Source organism: the organism of the source record quoted next, unplaced genomic scaffold, assembly GCF_019419815.1.
Source record: "Pyrus x bretschneideri cultivar Hongxiangsu unplaced genomic scaffold, Pyrus_bretschneideri_v1 Contig8, whole genome shotgun sequence".
NCBI classification, from domain to species: Eukaryota; Viridiplantae; Streptophyta; class Magnoliopsida; order Rosales; family Rosaceae; genus Pyrus; species Pyrus x bretschneideri.
The window spans coordinates 2505771-2524386 of record NW_025999820.1 but is presented as its reverse complement, the minus strand read 5'-3'; the positions used below and the strand labels follow the sequence as shown (position 1 = coordinate 2524386).

General features: G+C 38.1%; 5 protein-coding genes across 5 annotated transcripts; 2 read left to right on the top strand and 3 right to left on the bottom strand.

Moving 5' to 3' along the window:
* Positions 1–113: 113 nt before the first annotated feature.
* On the bottom strand, positions 114–1823 carry LOC103937674 (cysteine desulfurase, mitochondrial-like). Its single transcript, XM_009347618.3, is given in 3 exon segments — positions 114–969; positions 972–1595; positions 1598–1823. Coding segments are annotated over 3 exon segments (1365 nt in total). The 5' UTR covers positions 1746–1823; the 3' UTR covers positions 114–376.
* Positions 1824–2032: 209 nt separating this feature from the next.
* On the top strand, positions 2033–3949 carry LOC103937675 (cilia- and flagella-associated protein 251). The gene is made up of 2 exons (XM_009347619.3): positions 2033–2327; positions 2822–3949. The coding sequence occupies exon 2, from the start codon at positions 2868–2870 to the stop codon at positions 3945–3947; it is 1080 nt and encodes a 359-aa protein (XP_009345894.2). The 5' UTR covers positions 2033–2327; positions 2822–2867; the 3' UTR covers positions 3948–3949.
* Positions 3950–4085: 136 nt separating this feature from the next.
* LOC125473138 (putative protein TPRXL) lies at positions 4086–5147 on the top strand. Its single transcript, XM_048575544.1, has one exon. It carries the CDS (start codon positions 4086–4088, stop codon positions 5145–5147), a length of 1062 nt encoding a protein of 353 aa, XP_048431501.1.
* Positions 5148–6223: 1076 nt separating this feature from the next.
* LOC103964657 (cytochrome c oxidase subunit 6a, mitochondrial) lies at positions 6224–8429 on the bottom strand. The gene is made up of 4 exons (XM_009377610.3): positions 8266–8429; positions 7680–7786; positions 7520–7562; positions 6224–6495 (listed from the first exon to the last, which is right to left on the bottom strand). The coding sequence occupies exons 1-4, from the start codon at positions 8378–8380 to the stop codon at positions 6458–6460; spliced, it is 303 nt and encodes a 100-aa protein (XP_009375885.1). The 5' UTR covers positions 8381–8429; the 3' UTR covers positions 6224–6457.
* Positions 8430–16296: 7867 nt separating this feature from the next.
* Positions 16297–17904, bottom strand: LOC103964656. Its single transcript, XM_009377609.3, has one exon. The coding sequence runs from the start codon at positions 17507–17509 to the stop codon at positions 16568–16570; it is 942 nt and encodes a 313-aa protein (XP_009375884.2). The 5' UTR covers positions 17510–17904; the 3' UTR covers positions 16297–16567.
* Between the last annotated feature and the right edge of the window lie 712 nt (positions 17905–18616).

Genomic DNA, 18616 nt, shown 5'->3' with positions numbered 1-18616 from the left:
ACTGGAAGCAATGGTCGAATTTATTAGTTAAGCCCCAGCTTACTTCTAATCCCAACAGCTTCACAGAGTTCATCAATGGAGTAATTATAGAAACATTCTCACACACATATGCATATAGAAATTAGTGAAACATAATTAATTATTCAACAAACGTATCGTTGCCCATATCACATGCCAAGAATGCACAACAGCACGGGGAAACTATCGAAAACAACTACGTGTTTGCAAAGCTTAGTTATGGAGTAATTATGGAGAGTTGTCAAAAGCATTTACAACAAGGATCGCAAAATGAACCTCAAATTCTCCATTTACTCGATCAGCTCTCACTCGTGCATCTTTATACTCGCTGCTTCACCCAGTCCCTCTTACAAACTCCTCAATGCTGTGACCACTGAATACTCTTGATATCAATCCCTTCTTTCACCATCTCATACAGCGGGCTCAACTCCCTCAACTTCTTCACCTGCTGCACTGTCAGCTGAACCGCCCTGTCAATCTCCTCCTCCGTGGTGAACCGCCCAATCCCAAACCGAATTGAAGTATGAGCCATGTCCTCATCCACCCCCAATGCCCTCAACACATACGACGGCTCCAAACTCGCACTGGTGCACGCACTCCCACTCGACACCGCCACCTCCTTCAACCCCATCAACAAGCTCTCCCCTTCCACATAACCAAACGACAGATTCAAATTCCCGGGATAACGTCTCTCCTCGCTACCATTCACCACAACCATATCAAGCTTCTCCCTAATCCCCTTCAACATCCGATCCTGCAACTCTCTTACCCTCTTCTCATCGTACTCCATTTCCTTCTTCGCAATTTCGCAGGCCGCACCAAATCCTACCACCAACGGCGTAGGAACTGTTCCGCTTCGAATTCCTCTCTCCTGCCCACCTCCATTCATTTGGGGCTCCACCCGAATTCTCGGCCTCCTCCTCATGTACAAAGCCCCGACCCCCTTTGGCCGTAAACCTTGTGCCCCGAAAGCGACATCAAGCTCACATTCCACTTGTCCACATCAATTGGGATCTTCCCAAGCGCCTGAGCGGCGTCAGTATGGAATGGAATTTTGAACTCCTTGCAAATTTCCCCAATTTCCTCCATGGGCTGAATAACCCCAATCTCGTTGTTCACCGCCATGACCGATACGAGCCCTGTATCGGGCCGAATGGCGGCCCGTAGCCCATCGAGGTCGATAAGCCCGTCGGACTTCACCGGAAGGTAGGTCACATCGTAGCCCTCTTGCTGCAGATGACGGCACGAATCCAGAACGCACTTGTGCTCCGTCTGGGTGGTGATGACATGGCGCTTCTTGTCCTTGTAGAAGTGCATGACGCCCTTGACGGAGATGTTGTTGCACTCGGTGGCGCCGGAGGTGAAGACGATTTCTTTGGGGGAGGCGCCGATTAAGTCGGCGACCTGGGTGCGGGCCGTCTCAACGGCGGAGTCGGACTCCCAGCCGTACATGTGGGTCCGGGAGTGGGGATTTCCGTACCGGCTGAGGTAGTAAGGAAGCATGGCGTCGACGACCCTGGGGTCCACCGGCGACGTGGCCTGCATGTCCAGGTACAGAGGCCGGCCGTAAATTTTCACCCCTTCATTGAAACTCCATCTGCGTCGTCGAAGGGTTCGGCGACGGCAGCCGCGGTGGAGACGGTGCGGACGAGATGGGAGGCAGCGGAGGCAGGTTTTGGGGTTAGGGTTTGGCGGCGGAGAGCGGAAGCGAGTAGCTTCGCTGCCATTTTTTTTCCTTTTTTTTTTTAGCGGGTCGTCGTTTGCGTCGTTTTGGCGGTGTTGTGATGAAGTCGCAAAGGGCAAAGTACCATTTTGAGTTGGAACTAAGCTAACCGACTTCCTCGATCTCGAGATGGACACGTGGCGGATCGTGAACCCCGAATCTGGTACGTGCCAAATGCAACGCCGTCGTATTTGGAGGAAATAAGGCAACCGATAATGTAAAGCAAAGGGTTTGGATTTGGGCCACGTCCCCACTTGCCTTAAATTTATGACAGCAAGCCCGGTGATTTTATGAAACCCCCCCCCCTCTCTCTCTCTCTCTCTCTCCTCTCTCCTTCTCTCACTAGAATTTGATGGTTAAATTGTCGTTTTATCGAGGTTGCAACTCCCAAATTTGCACTACTACCAGATTCCAGATCGAAATCCAAGGTGGGTGGGAATAAGAAGAAGAAAAGGCAGCATTTTAGTGCGTGTAGAGTTCCAAGTGTCTGCATTTCTAAAAGGAGTATACCTACTACTAGTCCTAAAAGGAAAAGTATTCAACTTTTCATCCTTTGGCAGAATCCAACCGCCTGCAACTCCCTCTGGTATTTATCTCTCTCTCTCTCTCTCTCTCTCTCTCTTGATTGGCATTCTGACTCCATTTTCTGATTTAGAAACTAGGAACATGATTAGATCTGATGGTAATTTTGTTATGTCTTGGATTGAATGTGAAAAAGATTACTGATTTGGTTAGATGGTGATCAAACCCAAGTGGGATTTCTCTGGAATTTGAAAATTCTCGTTAGTGATTGCAAAAATGACCAATGTTGATAGCTTTTCATGTGGAAATGGATTTCTCTGGTTCTTGTCCAGTTGAATTCAGGATTGCTGATTTCGGTTCCATCTGTAAGAGTTTGATTCATCATTCACATAATTACTGCTATGCAAATACATTTTTGCAGTTATAAGTAGATCGGTTTAAGTGAACATGTTCTTTTTGTACTAAATTTTGGTTTTATGACTCTGGGAAGATTTCAATTTTGTTTACCCGTGTTTGGATGCGAATCGAAGAATTAAGAAAAGTTTAATTGTTACTCAGGTTTTGTTTAAAGGACGTATTGGTTGTAGCCTGAAAGAGATTCAGGATGTTCAAGCTATCTCCTCGCAGGAGCTCGAGATCTAGGGGGCTTAAGGTCAAGCATGCACTGCAGCTGTTTCTTTTGCTGGGTGTGTGCGTCTGGCTGGCTTACCAAGTCAAGCAGTCTCATGGCAAAAAAGCCGAGTTCAGGGATAAAATAAAGGATGGTGGGGATGAGATCCTCAAGTTAGGAAGAAAGGATCTCAAGCCTGTCGTGGAGGAAATTGTCGATAGGAATGCAGGGCAGAAGGAGGAGGAGGAAGAAGAACAAAACAAGCCTGAAGAGATCGATAATGTTGGAAGAGGCACTGGAGATGATGAGGTGAATGAAAATGGTGAGAACAAAATTGATGAGAGGACAAAAGATCAAGGTGATTCGGTAGAAGGTGAGAAAGAAAGTGAAACGAACAAGGTGGTTACTAGTGAAGAGAGCAATGTGAATGAAAATGAAGAGAGTAAAGAGAACGAAAATGGAAACAGGAAGGATGAAGACGACAAAGCCAAGCAGAGTGAGGAAAGCAATGAGAGGGAGACCGAAGGGGCCAAAGAGAAAGAAGGTGAAGAAAAGGAGATTGTAGAGACTGTAGAGAAAGAGAACAGAGAGACCAAGGAGACAGAAAGTGAACAGAAGGAGAATGTCGAGACTACAGAGAAAGAAAGTGAACAGAAGGAGAACGGAGAGTCCAAAGAGACAGAAGGTGAACCAAAGGAGAATGTAGAGAACAAAGAGCAAGAAAGTGAGCAGAAGGAGAACGGAGATACCAAGGAGATGGAAAGTGAACAGAAGGAGAATGTAGAGACTACAGAGAAAGAAAGTGAACAGAAGGAGAATGGAGAGTCCAAAGAGACAGAAAGTGAACCGAAGGAGAATGTAGAGAACAAAGAGCAAGAAAGTGAGCAGAAGGAGAACCACGAGACCAAAGAGAAAGAAAGCGAGCAGAAGGAGAACTACGAAACCAAAGAGAAAGAAACTGAACAGAAGGAGAATGAAGAGATCAAAGAGGACAAAACTGAAGAGAAAGGAACATCAGAGGAGACTCAAAGGGTGGATAATAAAGAGGGAGAGGAACGCAATGATACAGGATGATAAAGAAAAGGAGGCCGAGGAGAAGGAAGGTGATAAGATTGAGAAGCTGCTTTTAACTGATGATCGGGTTCGAGATGGAGGTGAAACTGATGAGGGGGCAAGAGAAGAGCCTTACAAGCTGATGATGCTTCCAGTGCTATGGCCCACAAAACTCAGAATGCGACACAAGATAATGAACACGGCAGTTTAGAAAATTCTAATGAAGAAAAGCAGTTTGGAGACAAAGAGATTAATACAAATAGCACTGAAGTGGTTGATGTTGATCAAAACAAGTCTGTCTCAAATGTGGAAGTGACTGAAAAGATTGAACTGAATGGTAATGAAAAGGCCAAGGAAACTGAAGTGGGCAGTGGTGAGAGTAATCACTTGGAACCAGGCAATGGTTCCACGCCTAATCCAACGGAACAGAAACAAGTGGACACCAAGACAGATGACTCTACACCGAAAAATTCAACCAATCAGCTGCAAATGGACACAAAGATGGATGACTCTACACCACAAAGTTCTACAGATCAGCAGCAAGTGGAGACTAAGTCCAATGACTCTACACAGCAAAACGTTGTATTAGAGCAAACCGAGAGATCTGATGTAGCTGCCAACAGTGAGCAACAAGACTCTAGCACAACTGCTTCCACTATAACTGAGAATGGTGATGCTACAAATGGAGTAACCCCAGATACTTCTAGTAATTCTGAATCTGGTGTCTCGGATAGTCAGACTGTCAACTCCAGTACACCTACAGAAACAGATAAAAGTTCTGCACCTTCAACCATGAGCATTGTTCAGACTCAAAAGCTCAGCAGTAACACCGAGGTAGAAGGAACACAGGAAAATATACTCTCTCAAAAAACAAACGAGAATGAAGATGCTGGCCAAAAGCAAGGTGGTGATTCTTCTTCCTTTCAACAAGAGAAAGATGCCCCCTCAAACCCAGATAACAAATTGGATGCGAGCCAGAACGAAAATGGCAGTGGTGTTCCAAACAACCCAAACGAAAACGCTGATACAGGTGCAGGCCATAAGGAAGAATCAGTTGACTCGTCAAATTCTTCAGCATCCCAGGACAAAGAAGAATCGTCAAACGCCAATACTAATGTTGAGGACAAAACTGCATCCCAGGACAAAGAAGAATCGTCAAATTCTTCAGCATCCCAGGACAAAACTGCAACTAATAACAGTGGTGATACGGCCGCTGAGTAAAACATTTCAATAAGTTCACCATTCATTTCCGCAACCATTTATGTCATTTTGATTTTATTTTTTTTCTTGTGAGGTGATTCTGCATAACTGTAACCTTCATTGATGGCTGTACCTTGTTGTGATTATAGTGCGAAAGTTATTATATCAATCTTGACTCTTGAGGGCAATATTTTGACAGGAATTTTTTTGATGATGTATTTCCTCTTACTCTTCTAGAGAAATTCTTTAGGTTCGGACATCCAGACCATATGACTCTCTCCGGAAACACAATCCTTAACCCTTGTATTTTGTTCCAACCTGCCCCTTATGTATAGTACCCCTATACAAGCATAGGGAAACACGAATCTTTTTTGTTTTACCTGTCTTTTGTCAGGAGTAGGATTTTCTTTCCTCCTAATCCCCTCCTCTCTCCCCTCCTCTCACATTTCCTTTTTTTGGCACTCTTTATAAAAAAAAAAAAAAATTAATATAAGATGTTAACGTGACTTAATCGTAACCGTTTAAATAAGAGGGGAGAAAATCTTACTTATTTTTGCCAAAGGAAACAAGAATCTCTCTTTCTTGTTTTACCTGTCTTTCGCCAAATGTTAAGTCAAGGAAAGGAGAGGTTCTTGGGTACGGCACCTGGATTGAAGACGGTCTGAGAGGAGGGTGGAACTTCAATTGGCCAAGGTTAGCATGAGCATGACAATTCAAGGGGTGTGGGGGTAGTTGGACGTGGGATAGGGGGAAGGGATTTGTGTCTAGGCCCTTACGAATTAGGCGGTCCAGTAGTTTGACCTTAAAATTTCTCCGGATAAAGGACTTGAGATTATCGTTTCGGTAGGACTTAATATCTTTATTTCGAGTGCTATTACCGAATGACATGTACCAAGTCTATACTCCGTATTTGTTCTCAGGCACTTGTTCACCACAGACCTCATTAGTGGTTTTGAGTTTTCATTTGCATCCCGAATTTTCATTCTAATCAATCAGTCAATAAATTTCTCCGAAAAAGCAGTGTCGGACATAATGAGGAGACCGAAAAATCTCCATATTCGGAAGAATATAGGCATAAATTTTGAAGAACAGGAAGCTGGAAAGGGAAACAAACCAACATGTCATCATCTTATTTATCTGTGTCAATGGTTACAAACATAACAAAAAATTGAACAACTTGCCACAAGGTCTTGATCCCGAATTCATGTTGAAAAATAAGCGCAAGTATTCATATCGAAAGAAATTCAAAGAAGACAAATGAATCCATCTGACATGAACGTGAAACAGAGTTATTCCAAATGGTGCCTCCTTGAAATGTCCCAAATGACAGCCTAGTGCTCATGCTTTGCTTCAAAAAGGCCATCTGGACCTGTACAACAAAAATATAAACGCTCAGATATTTGAGCAATGTTTAATACAAAGAGAATAAAAAGGTGAAACCTAATGAACACAGATCCAGAAAACAATAACGCTTCAACATCTCAAATTGGTGGATTAGACAGCAGTACAAAGCACAAAAGCAATTGAAATTTCTGTTCTTGTAAGTTAATTAAGAAAATCAAAAACAGGTTATTGAAAGTACCATTTTACCAATAAGCATACAACATGTCTACCCAATATCTTTAAAGGATAACTATCTAGAATATCTGAAAAGGACAAAGGCTCGTACCTACATCCGCAAACAACAACAATGTACCAGCTTTAACAATGACTTCAAAGTTTTGCATATCCTCAAGTTAAGAATATTCAGGCATCAAATATGGCAGTCCGAACTCGATACACTGTAAGACACTACAGAAATAGGTGCCTACATTATTAAAACATGCCAGCACTACTGCAGTAAATAGTGAGCCATGCTATTAACGATCATTTAGCTTATTAGCCCCCACTCAAGACAGGGCCAAACCATTATTATCAACAGTTTGAGGTTAAATACAAAAATTTTACTTATTCGTTTGACCAATCTGTGGGAGAAGAAATTTCAAGACAGGAAGATCATATCTTTCCTTGCTACCAAAAAACTTCATCTATTTCTAAAAGCCAGTGGTAGAATAACTATCAACTTGGGGCCACATCACACATATATGGCACAATATTGGTCTCCCTTTATCCTTTTTAGGGTTATAAAAATGCATCTAAGGTCATTAAAACAATTCAAACATGCTCCTTCCACTAACTGAACAACCAAAGAATGACGTTCTTCACTAGACACACTGATCAACTATAACAAAACCCACAACTGATAAGTAATAGGTACAGGTGAATACAATCAAATAGAATGCGCTGCACGATGTAGAACTTTGCAGAAATATTAAAGTAAAGAAAGAACAAAAAATATTCGAGTCATAGAAGATTATTATAAATTCAGGCCATAATGATGTTCAGAATCATACCCCATGGGAATTCCTTATTGCGGATGTGCAGGTATGGGTAAGCCTGCAAACATAGACAGCAGATAACGAGGAATCACTATCAAATGCATAAGGTAAAGCTATATATAATATCAAGGAAAACAAAGTGAAAAAAATCACAATGCTTAAGAAGAAAGCTCACGGGAGGAGCATCGTAGTGAGGATGCGGCTTTGACAGGTTAACAAAAGCTAAAATAGTGCAGGAAGCGATGCCCAGGTAAGTTATCTTCTCCCACTTGGCCGTCTCACCTGAATAAATGAAAGAGAAAAACAGATCAAATACAATGTCAAACCACTGAAATAATCGGCGATGCCAACGTATTAAAACAATGAATTTTCTGCTCCAAACCCAGATGAATCTGAATCCTTAAGCTGTCACCATGGCATTCAAAATTATTCAAACTAACCGGAAAGGCTTTCCACTCCACCGAAATTCGAAATCAAATTCATCAATTATGGCACATTTTGGTAATTTCCACTACAATATACACATATCTATAGAATCATTGAACAAAAAGGGAAAAATTATCACAAACCTAAGAAACTAAGGTCAAAACCTAACATGTACCCGCAAATGCTAATTGAATTTTCTCAGATTAATAAATCTCGAATTAAAACTAAGAAATAATAATTATATATCAAAGATCAACAATTAAATAATCGAGTCGCATATATTCGCGTGTGTGTGCGCGCACGCGACGGAGACAGATAGAGAGATAAGAAATTACGAGCATCGTCGTGTCCAGCAGAGGAGGAGAATGAGCGCCTTGGGGGAGCAGCGGATCGAGAGCCGCCACGCAGGGCGGTTCGAAGCCCAGCAGATCGGAACATCGCCGTCGCCATTTCTTAGCAAGACTCTTATCTTTCACCTTTTGATGTTTTTGTGCAGAGAATTTATGGCGAGTGACAATGCGAAACCCTTTTTTGACAATTCCGTTGCGGAAAATGCGTAGAAGAGGAAGTCAGGAATTAAAAAGAGAAAAAAGCCCATTTATCTAACTCTAGTTTCTGTTTACACCCAACAAGTAACAGGCCCAAGTTTGCCTATTGCAAATGCATGTTTATCAGCAAGGATAATACTAAGCAAGACTAAATATGACATATACTAAATTTTGTAAACTAAATAATATGAAAGTTAACAATTGAATTATTAATTACGTATTGATTGACGTGCTTATTTCTTATTGGTGATATATCATTTAATTTATAAATTTCGTCTACAAAGTTTGTCTACCTAACATTTTTTTTTTTTATGAAGAAGAAATTTATTAAAGCTTAAAACCTCCAATACAATTGTTTCCCATATAATCAAAATTAAAAGCCTCCATAGCCGAAATCGGAAGATAAAAATCCCAAAATGTGGGTTGGCAAGTGAGGCCCATATGAGATAATGCGTCCGCCACGAAATTAGCCTCCCTATGAATATGTTTCCAACTGATATGCTGGAATTCAGAAGCCAGCCATTTGATGTCCTTTGTGATAGGTTTAAGATGCCAAGGGGGCATCCAAACATCTTTCTCCACATGGATGATAAGCTTAGAATCCCCTTCCACCATCAGCTTTTTCACACCTTTGCGCCTAGCGAACAAAATTCCTTCCTTTAAAGCAACAGCCTCTGCAACCGAAATGTTGGCGCCATCAAAGTTCAATGCCCCAACACCAACAGTTGCCCCTCCGCATTTCTTAAAACAAAAGCAATTGCAAAACGATCCAAACTAACCGACCTATCAAAGTTTAATTTCACATAGCCATGGGGAGGAGACGCCAGCAAATGGGTCGTTGGTGGCAAGGATCACCCCTTAGAGATCTTCTTACAATTATCCTTAAAAAATGATAAGCTTACACTTACGGCAATGGAGATACTCCCAGTCGGATTAGGAATCATACTTCTAAAAAATTATTATTTATATCATTCCATATTTGCCAATAATTCAAAATAGCTTTACTACGATCACTCAAATCATTGCATTCAACATTGTCAATAGGTTTCATCCAATCTAATACATTATTAAACTGAGTCAAATTATTCTTCCAATGACTTACCAGAGAGATGTTCCACATTTCTTTAGCATGCTTGCAATTAAAAAAAAAGGTGATTTTGAGTCTCATTCTCATTGCCACACATAGGGCACAATTTGTCAATATTTTGAATAAATTTACTTAATTTCATCCTAGTATGAAGTTTTTCATGAGTAAAAAGCCATGCAAAAATTTTTACCTTTGGAGGTATCATTAACTTACATAATCTTCTTAAGGAGCTTCTGCCTTTTAACTTCTGATTATTATTACTCTGAATCCAAGTTACTGACTTGATTGAGAACTCACTAATAGAGGAGTGTGCCCACACAAAATTGTCACTTTTATTTTGAAGGGAAATAGGCACCATACAAATTTTCCTCACAACATTCAGGTCCAACACTTGGGAGAGACGAACTCTATCCCAACTTTTATTATCAATAAACTCACTCACTTTAGTGTCCCAATTTATATTCTGCTGTTGATTTTTAGGAATTAGCTAGAACAATGGATAAGGAAAAACTCAACGACGGGTCTAAAAAATGGATTTCTTCACCATTACCCACAACCCATCTAATTCCCATGTGAATAACATGTCTACTATTCAAAATCTCTTTCCAGGCCAAAGAGTGGTTTTACTTAACTTTGCAACTAAAAAAATCATCTTTTTTTAAGTGATTTCTTTTAACAATTTGCACCCACCAATTGTTTTCATCCTTTAAAACTTTCCATACTAACTTAGTCAAACATACTAACTTAGTCAAACATGCATTATTGAAATGACCCATTCTTCTTACGCCCAACCCCACCTTATCCTTAGAAGTACACACTTTTTTCCAAGCCATAGGTTTTAACTTCCTATCTCTCCCCCAAAAGAAGTCCCTACACTTGTTTAAGTTCTTAGTTACTCAAGTAAGACATTTAAAGCAAGACATAATATGGTTCAGCATACCAAATAAGTTGGACTTAATGAGGGTTAGTCTTCTTGCCTTAGGGAGAGTATTAGTCTTCCACCCAACAAGCTTTTGCTTAATTCTTTTGATTAATTCACATTCATTCACTGGATATTTCCAAAACACAATATTATAAATGCCCAGATATTTGCCAATAGTAGTTTTATGTTGAATATGTAAAATATTAACAATAGCATTTCTAGTTTGAGCATTAGTATTTTCTGAAAAATAAAGCGAGGATTTGTGGCAATTTACCTTTTGACCCCAAGCTTTGGCAAACATATTAAGAATATGAAGTACATTCCTAGCACCTTTTGTAGTTGCCCTAGCAACTAACAAACAATCGTCTACAAAAACTAGATTTGATATTCTAAATCCACCAGGAGATGACAGAATACCAACATGCGATTTAGGGGTAGTGGCCATTTCGTTGAAGTGTTTAATCAACAGTTCCATGCAAAGAATGAAATTATAAGGTGATAAGGGATCCTTTTGCCTTATTCCCTTCTTAGGGTAAAAGTAACCATGAGTAGAACCATTAATCAAAATCGAGAAGGAAGTTGAAGTTATGCATTCCATAATTAAGCTCGCCCATCTTTCCGCAAAACCAAATCTAAGAAGCACATATCTAATATACTCCCAATTAAGATAATCATATGCTTTTTCTAAATCCAACTTTATTCCCATTGGTCTAGTCCTTCATTTCTTACCTTTAAAACTAGAAAACATTTCATGCGCAATCAAAATATTATCATAAATAGAACGTCCCAGAGCAAAGGCCCTTCGGTTTTCAAATATGAAATGGTCGAGAAGTGGCTTTAACCTTTTAATGATGATTTTCGTGATTATTTTATAGTTAGCTCACATTACAAAGACTAATTGGTCTATAATTACTTACCACCTCAGGATTTTCCACTTTTGGGATGAGGGCAATGTTGGTATGATTAATAAGCCTCAAGCTAGTACTATTTTCAAAGAAATCCTTAACCATAGCACTCACTGAATCTTTGATTGTATCCCAGCATTCACGATAAAAACTTGCACCAATTCCATCCAGACCTAGTGCTTTCAATGCACCAATTCTTTTAACTGAAAATATGACTTTAGCCCTAAAACTTAATTTTCTCCACGTAAAACCCAACATAAGTTTTTTACTCGAATAAAACTCATTAATAAGATTCCACATCAGTAAATTCATTAATTATGTTTGACTTTACGCATTTAAAAAATTTTGAGGCCTAAAATACCCCTATTTGAATGTTTGATGTCACATCCCCGCCCAGACCCTCACCACATCCCGGGCTCGACTCCACCGTAGAACGATATTGTCCGCTTTGGGCCTCTACCACGCCCATATTGTCCGCTTTGGGCCTCTACCACACCCTCACTGTTTTGTTTCTGGGAACTCACACGAGAACTTCCCAGTGGGTCACCCATCCTGAGATTGCTCAGGCGCGAACTCGCTTAACTTCGGAGTTCCGATAAAATCCGAAGCCAGTGAACTCCTAAAAGGCCTCGTACTAGGTAGAGATGGGAATATACATATAAGACTTACATGATCCACTCCTATGGGCGATGTGGATGTTATATTTGATGTGCACAATTAATTCCATACGGATTGTAAAGGAGAGTGAATGATTTTACAAAAATAATAAATTCATTGCCTAATATATGTAATAACACAAGCTTAGTTTAGTCAATTATATTATACTTTACATATAAATGTAGGTAAATTATTTCACACACACACACATATAACCCAAAAAAAAAAAAAAAACATGCATTCTATATGTCAAAATTCAAGCAAAATAATTTACCTATAAAAAAATGTTATTTGATTCAGTGCACCTACCACTCAACTTTTAAAATGTTTTTTTTTTTAGTCGAAAAAGATGTTAGATTTCAAAATTTTAAACATTAGATTGCTTAAAAAAACAAAATAATTTACCCAATAAATGTAAAGTACATGCAAAATAATTTACTTACAAAATAAAGTAAATCCCAAAATACATGGAAAATAATGTACCTACATACAAAATAATATTATTTTATTGAATATGAGTTTACCTATTATTTGTACATATAATAATAAAATGTTTCCAATATATATGATGATACATACAAAATAAAATACCTACATAATGAAAAAAATGTTATTTGATTCAAAATTAATTTACTTACAAATAAAGCAATTTTATTTTGATTCAAAATTAGTTTACCTATTATTTGTACATATATCTTATAATAATAAAAATGTGCCAAATATATGTAATAATACATGGAAAATATATTACCTACAAAATAAAAGAATGTTATTTGTTTCAATATTAATTTACCTACAAAATATGCATTATTGCTCATCATAAATTTACATATAGGTAGATTAATTAGTTAATATGTTTGAACATATAGTAGTACTATATATATATATATATATATATATATATTAGGGTTAATAATATGTGCAATAACTATTTGTTCATTGTAATTAAGGTGAGTAATTACATTTATTGATTTATTTTGAATATTGTGGTACAAGTTGTAAATATTTTGTAATAATAGGTTAATTACTTCTCTACTTGGCAGTCATTTTCAAATTTGGGTTTTATTTTGATGTTTGTAACTAGGTGGGTTTTTATTTAGGAAATAAGAGTTGTAAGGATCTATATCTAAAGAACCCTTCTTTTAATTGCATCCCATATTTCTATATTTTCAACAGGCTTGAGTAAAAGTTCATTGTGATGGTGGTCAATACAAGGATCAATAATATCTGCAATAGAAGAGATATCCACGAGAGCACGGGGACTATCACAAGAAAATTGCAGTTTAAAGTCCTGCACAAAAACCTGTTCTAGACCCTCACCCTCATTCCACCAAAACCCACAACTATCCTTTATCTTTCTAATTTCATTTCTCTTATTTCGAACAGTTGCCACCGTTTGGAAATACCTTGCGTTCTTATCACCTAATTGCAGCCAATTGAATTTAGCTTTCTGTGCCCACATGACTTCTTCTTGTCTTAGTATTGAATTAAGTTCCTCACTAAGCTTATGTCTAAATCAATCTCTGAATCAACATTTTGGTTTTTCACGATGGTTTCTTGCACCTCAGCAAGGTCTCCAAGGATTTTTTTCTTACGCTCCTCTAAATTACCAAAAGTTGTTTTATTCCAACCTTTAACCATATATTTGAAAGTCCCAGCATGCATCTTAAAAGTGTCCCTAGAATTTGGTCCACTTTGTTGAATTAGGTCAATTCACTGATTATCCACCTCAGTTTTTTTCATTATATTTTTGTTAAATTGTGATAAATATAATCTCTTACGTATATGTTTATCTTTTACTTAATTTTAGGATTAATATAAGAATTCAATATTGTTTCTCCTTTTTTTCCTTTCATAATTCGTATCTCAAATTTTACTCTATCTCCATCACACGTTAATTGTGTTAACTAATTTATGTTGTAGGTACTATATATATCATTTTCATTAATGATAGGTAGATTAATTTTCATTTATTTTCATACATACTTGTATAACTGATTAAATATATTTTATCAATCTATGGTATAGATATCATATATGATGACATATAAATTTTAGTTTAACTATTTTCTATGTATAAAAAAAAAGTGGTTAGATTTTCATATTCAAATTAAAAAATTAAAAATTTATGAAGATGTATAAATTAAGAAATCTAATTAAAATTGAAAAATAAGGAAATTTGAGTAAATCCAACCAGAGGTCAAATTTTTGGACCTAAATCAAAGTACCCTTGATTAAATTAAATAAAAATAATGGATATAATTAGAGTGTGCAAGAAAGTAGAAAAACAATCTTTATTCTCAAATTCTTGCCTCTTGAGAAGATCATAACACTCTTTGTTAAGATCCTCTTGTTTGCTCTGTTCTATCAAATATTTACTGGAGGTCCTTCCCTATGCTGTTCTCGAGATCATAGTAATCTTTGTTAATCTCTTGATTATTTATCCTCACTTGTTTAGTGCCGACATCTGGATTCTACTAATGGTCAAGCTTCTTAAAAGTAGAGTATGTTGATTGGGGTAGGGGCAGTACAGTCCTTTGTCCTTCATTTGACTACATAATTTAAACACAACTAGGATTTAAAGAATGAAGCTACAGAGATCATCTACTCGAATTATCGTTTGTAGACTGCATAAATATGAACCACAAGTTGTGGTGATTGATGGTTGAATTCTTTTTTTAAATTACTAAATAAGAAATCCAATCATCAACTGCACGTCATATAGTTTACTAAATATAATATCATTAGCATTTTTTTGATTTAAATTCTAAAAAAAAAAAAAAAAAAAAAAAAAAAAACCGAAAAATGTGAAATACGGGAGTTATTGGGTAGCCAAAGATGAAATTTAGTAAACATGTGGTTCATAAATGAAATTTCAATATAGATTTAACCTAGTTGATATTCAGTGTGGAGACATATTCTCGAGTAGACTACCGACATACGATTTGAAAACTAACGTATTCATGCATTATTGAACAAGAGATTTGACGTTTTAAGATACAAATTAAATTTATTTGGCAAATCGTGAGAGTTCCAACTCGAGTTAGTTTAGTGAAAAGTAAGCAAATGTTATGAATCGCAACTCAAATTTTAAATCTATCAAATGCATTTTAGGGCTACCGACTTTGGTTTGACATGCTATTTAACCCGAGGGCCAAAAGTGTTGGAAGATATTAGTGTTTTAGATTTATTTTATTCTTTGAGTATTTTAGGTATGTCAAGTATTAGGCCTTCTAAGGTTTCATTTCTTAAAAATATAGCTAGTAACTCAATATCAAAATTGGGTCTATCAAAGTGTAATCCTTTGTTTTTAGTCATTTTGGCAACATATGCTTGTCAAAAAAAAAAAAAGAAGAAAATTCTAGCAAAATGCAAATCGTACCACATTTGTATTATCTCTCTAATAAATAGAACACACACATGTTTGTGCGCTATACCTCTACTAGAGAGATTGTAAAATGTTTTATAAAAATTTGATAACGTAGCATTAATCAATAAAAATATAATTCATTTAGCAACTAGTTTTTAACAGTTAAATGTGGTTATCTTGTTCTAGCAATCTGCAGCTTTCCACTCCAACAACCAAACAATTAAACTCGCAGACTCAGATTTGTTTTGTCATAAAACAGGTAGGAAAAAAAAAAACAAGCAACAAGAACAACGACAAGATTCAAGAGCCACTGTCATATTTGAGCCAATTAACAAGGAAAGTTGATGTTACATATATTTAACTACGACGGTAAATACTAACAATGATACGAAACAAAACACGCAAAAAGTTGTGGCTTCAAATTAAAGACGCAACTGACCAATTATCTTTCATTTGCCGACCAAGAAATTACTTTCATTTGCCGACTAAGAAATTACTTTCGTTGCGTTACAGGCTGATGTTACTTCATTCTATATTCTAGTCCAACGAAATCCTTGTTAATGCATAAGTTAGACTTTTGATTGGAGAAATGAATATGTAACTATGTAAGCTCTAGGTTTCATGGCTAATGAACAATTACCTTTCCATGGATGTTTGCATGCCATTATATAGTGGCAAGTATGCAGTTGAAGTTGATTCATAATAAGTCACGTGTGACGTTTTTTATGTGGTTGTTTGTACACTAAGTTATCCCGTTCATTTAGCTAACAATGTTTAACTAATATATAAAGGCATGACGAGGGACATCAATTAAGAGTCCTGTTTAAAGAAGACTCTTAACAAGCAAGAAAAAAATAAAAAACTAAAAGCTAAAATCTGAAGCGAAATCATTATCAAACAACTTAATTTATCATGTATAGCTTTCCAAATAATATCAAAATATTTCCATCCTAACTAATTAAATGCAATCACATCTGGTGAGATACCTTCTATATTAGAATATAAATAAAATCTAATCTAATATCAACTGAATCTAAATGGGATGATCCAATTATGATTTGAATAATTCATACCATAACTCGGATTATAGATCTAATTATAAACCCGAATCCAATATTTTCTTCTAGAAGAAGCGCATAGCATGGTACTCATCCCGTTCCCTCGAGACCAAGGGAGTCCATCGCATCCTCTTTGGTCCAACCCCCACGCAACAAAACCATAGACAGTACCTTCACGCGCCACCCCACGCCCACCTCGTCATAACCATCTCCAGTCATGTGGGGCCCACTTCTCACCTTCTCACCACAGCCGTCCATCATCATCATCTCCTTAACCTCCTCCTCCTTCCACCCGCCCTCCCTCAGCCTCCAAAACACCTCCTCCAAACATTCCGCCAAGTCCTCCCCACTCCACCACTCGCGCGTCTCCTCACGCCCCACCACCTCGCTCCAAAACTCGATCCTCCGCGCTGCCTTTGGGGCCCACGCGGGCACGTGCACGAACCCAAACTCTTGGCAAAAAAACCGGGTGATGTCACAGCTCAGAACCCTGACCCTCTCCGCGTCAATGTACAAAACTGGATTCCCCGCCACGTTCGGCCTCGAAGGCACGTAACAGTTCCGGTAAATCGGAACGAGAACCGGCGCTTTCATCACCAGCTGGTTTGCCACGTCAGCATCACAACGCTTCGGACCCCACGACTTGCACCAGAGGGTTCCGTTGGAGACTTGCCTGAGGAGGCTTCGGGATGGGAGGCTGAGGAGGATCCGGAGTTGTTGGTGGGAGGAAGAGCGCCAGTTGGGGAAGGCGGGGCCCACGGGGAGGCCTTCCTGGAGGATGGTGCGGAGGTCAGGTGGGAAGGTGAAGTCAAAGGCGGCTTCGAGGGAGGCGAGCTCTTGATCGGTGAGGCCTTGCTCGATTGGGATGTTGTGGGGTGAGGAGTGGAGGTGTTTTACGACGGATTTGGCGTAGGCTGCGACGGAGAAGCAGACTAGCGGCTGTTTGGCTGCGGCAGTCGTGGATTTAGAGTTGGGTTTTGGTGGCAGCTTGCTGATGATCGTGTGGTGGTTGGTTGGTGCTGACGGTGCCATTCGGTGGAGATGATGAAGATGTGAAATGGAGTTTTTTTTTTTTTAATCAATTAATTTTATTTAGTTTTGAATCTTTTGACTGGATGATTTGGTGGAGGAGCAGGACGAGAAGAGGGGAAGATGATGCTTTTTTTTTTTTTTTTTTTTTTTTTTTGATGAACTGTTTGGGCGAAAGAGTCGTCGAAGGACGCGTACGTTTTAACGTCGACTTCTAGATTTAGGTGGCAGAAGCAGCGTATATCAAAATATATGTGTGAGTTGGATTTTGCTTAATCGGAAAACTCCCGCGTTGGATTTGCTTAATCGGTAAGACTCCCGCGTCCTGGTTTCGTTGTAGAAGGGGGAGTTTGAGTGCATGCTTGTGTGTATATATCATGGAACATGAGGCCTCACGTCCTGGTCTCATTGGCATCTTATTATATATACGTATGTATGCGTTGCATTTTATGCCTCTTTTGTCTCGTAGACATTTAAAACTGTATATTAATCGCAAACAATATAAGGATAGATTTTGATGGAATGACTTGAAAGGAAATAGTTTGGATTAATTTGGCAATAGGGATATATTAGTCAAGGAAAAATAAACCATAAAAGCAATGGGAATACATTGTATTTACAATTAATTTGAGATAACTAGATACAGTGATATCTAAGATTTTGTAACAAGTAAAAACTTTCGCAGAAGCATAATTTATTTTCTGATTAAATACTTTACGAGATGTTTTTCCATTAAAATGACTAAATACAAAGAGTCTTTTGAAATCCACTTGCTTGTATCTTTAACTTGCATATGTAAGAAAATCAATTTGCGTAGAGTTGGCCTTCCGCCAAATTGTTTGTTACCCACCCTAGCTAGAACGAGAGTATCGAGTTTTTTTTTTTTCTTTTTATTTTTGTAAAATAAATAATACGCCTTTATATGTCAAAAAACATAACTAAACACAATCTTTTGAATTTTATTTAAGTCAGCTAGAGCATTGTACTCTCCTCTACACCCAAATTTGTATCACCCTATTTCCGTAATCTAAATGAATTAAGTGTAATTATCTAATCATTTGTCAATATTTGTATCTACGCACTCTAGAAATTGATTTTAATCTCACTTTG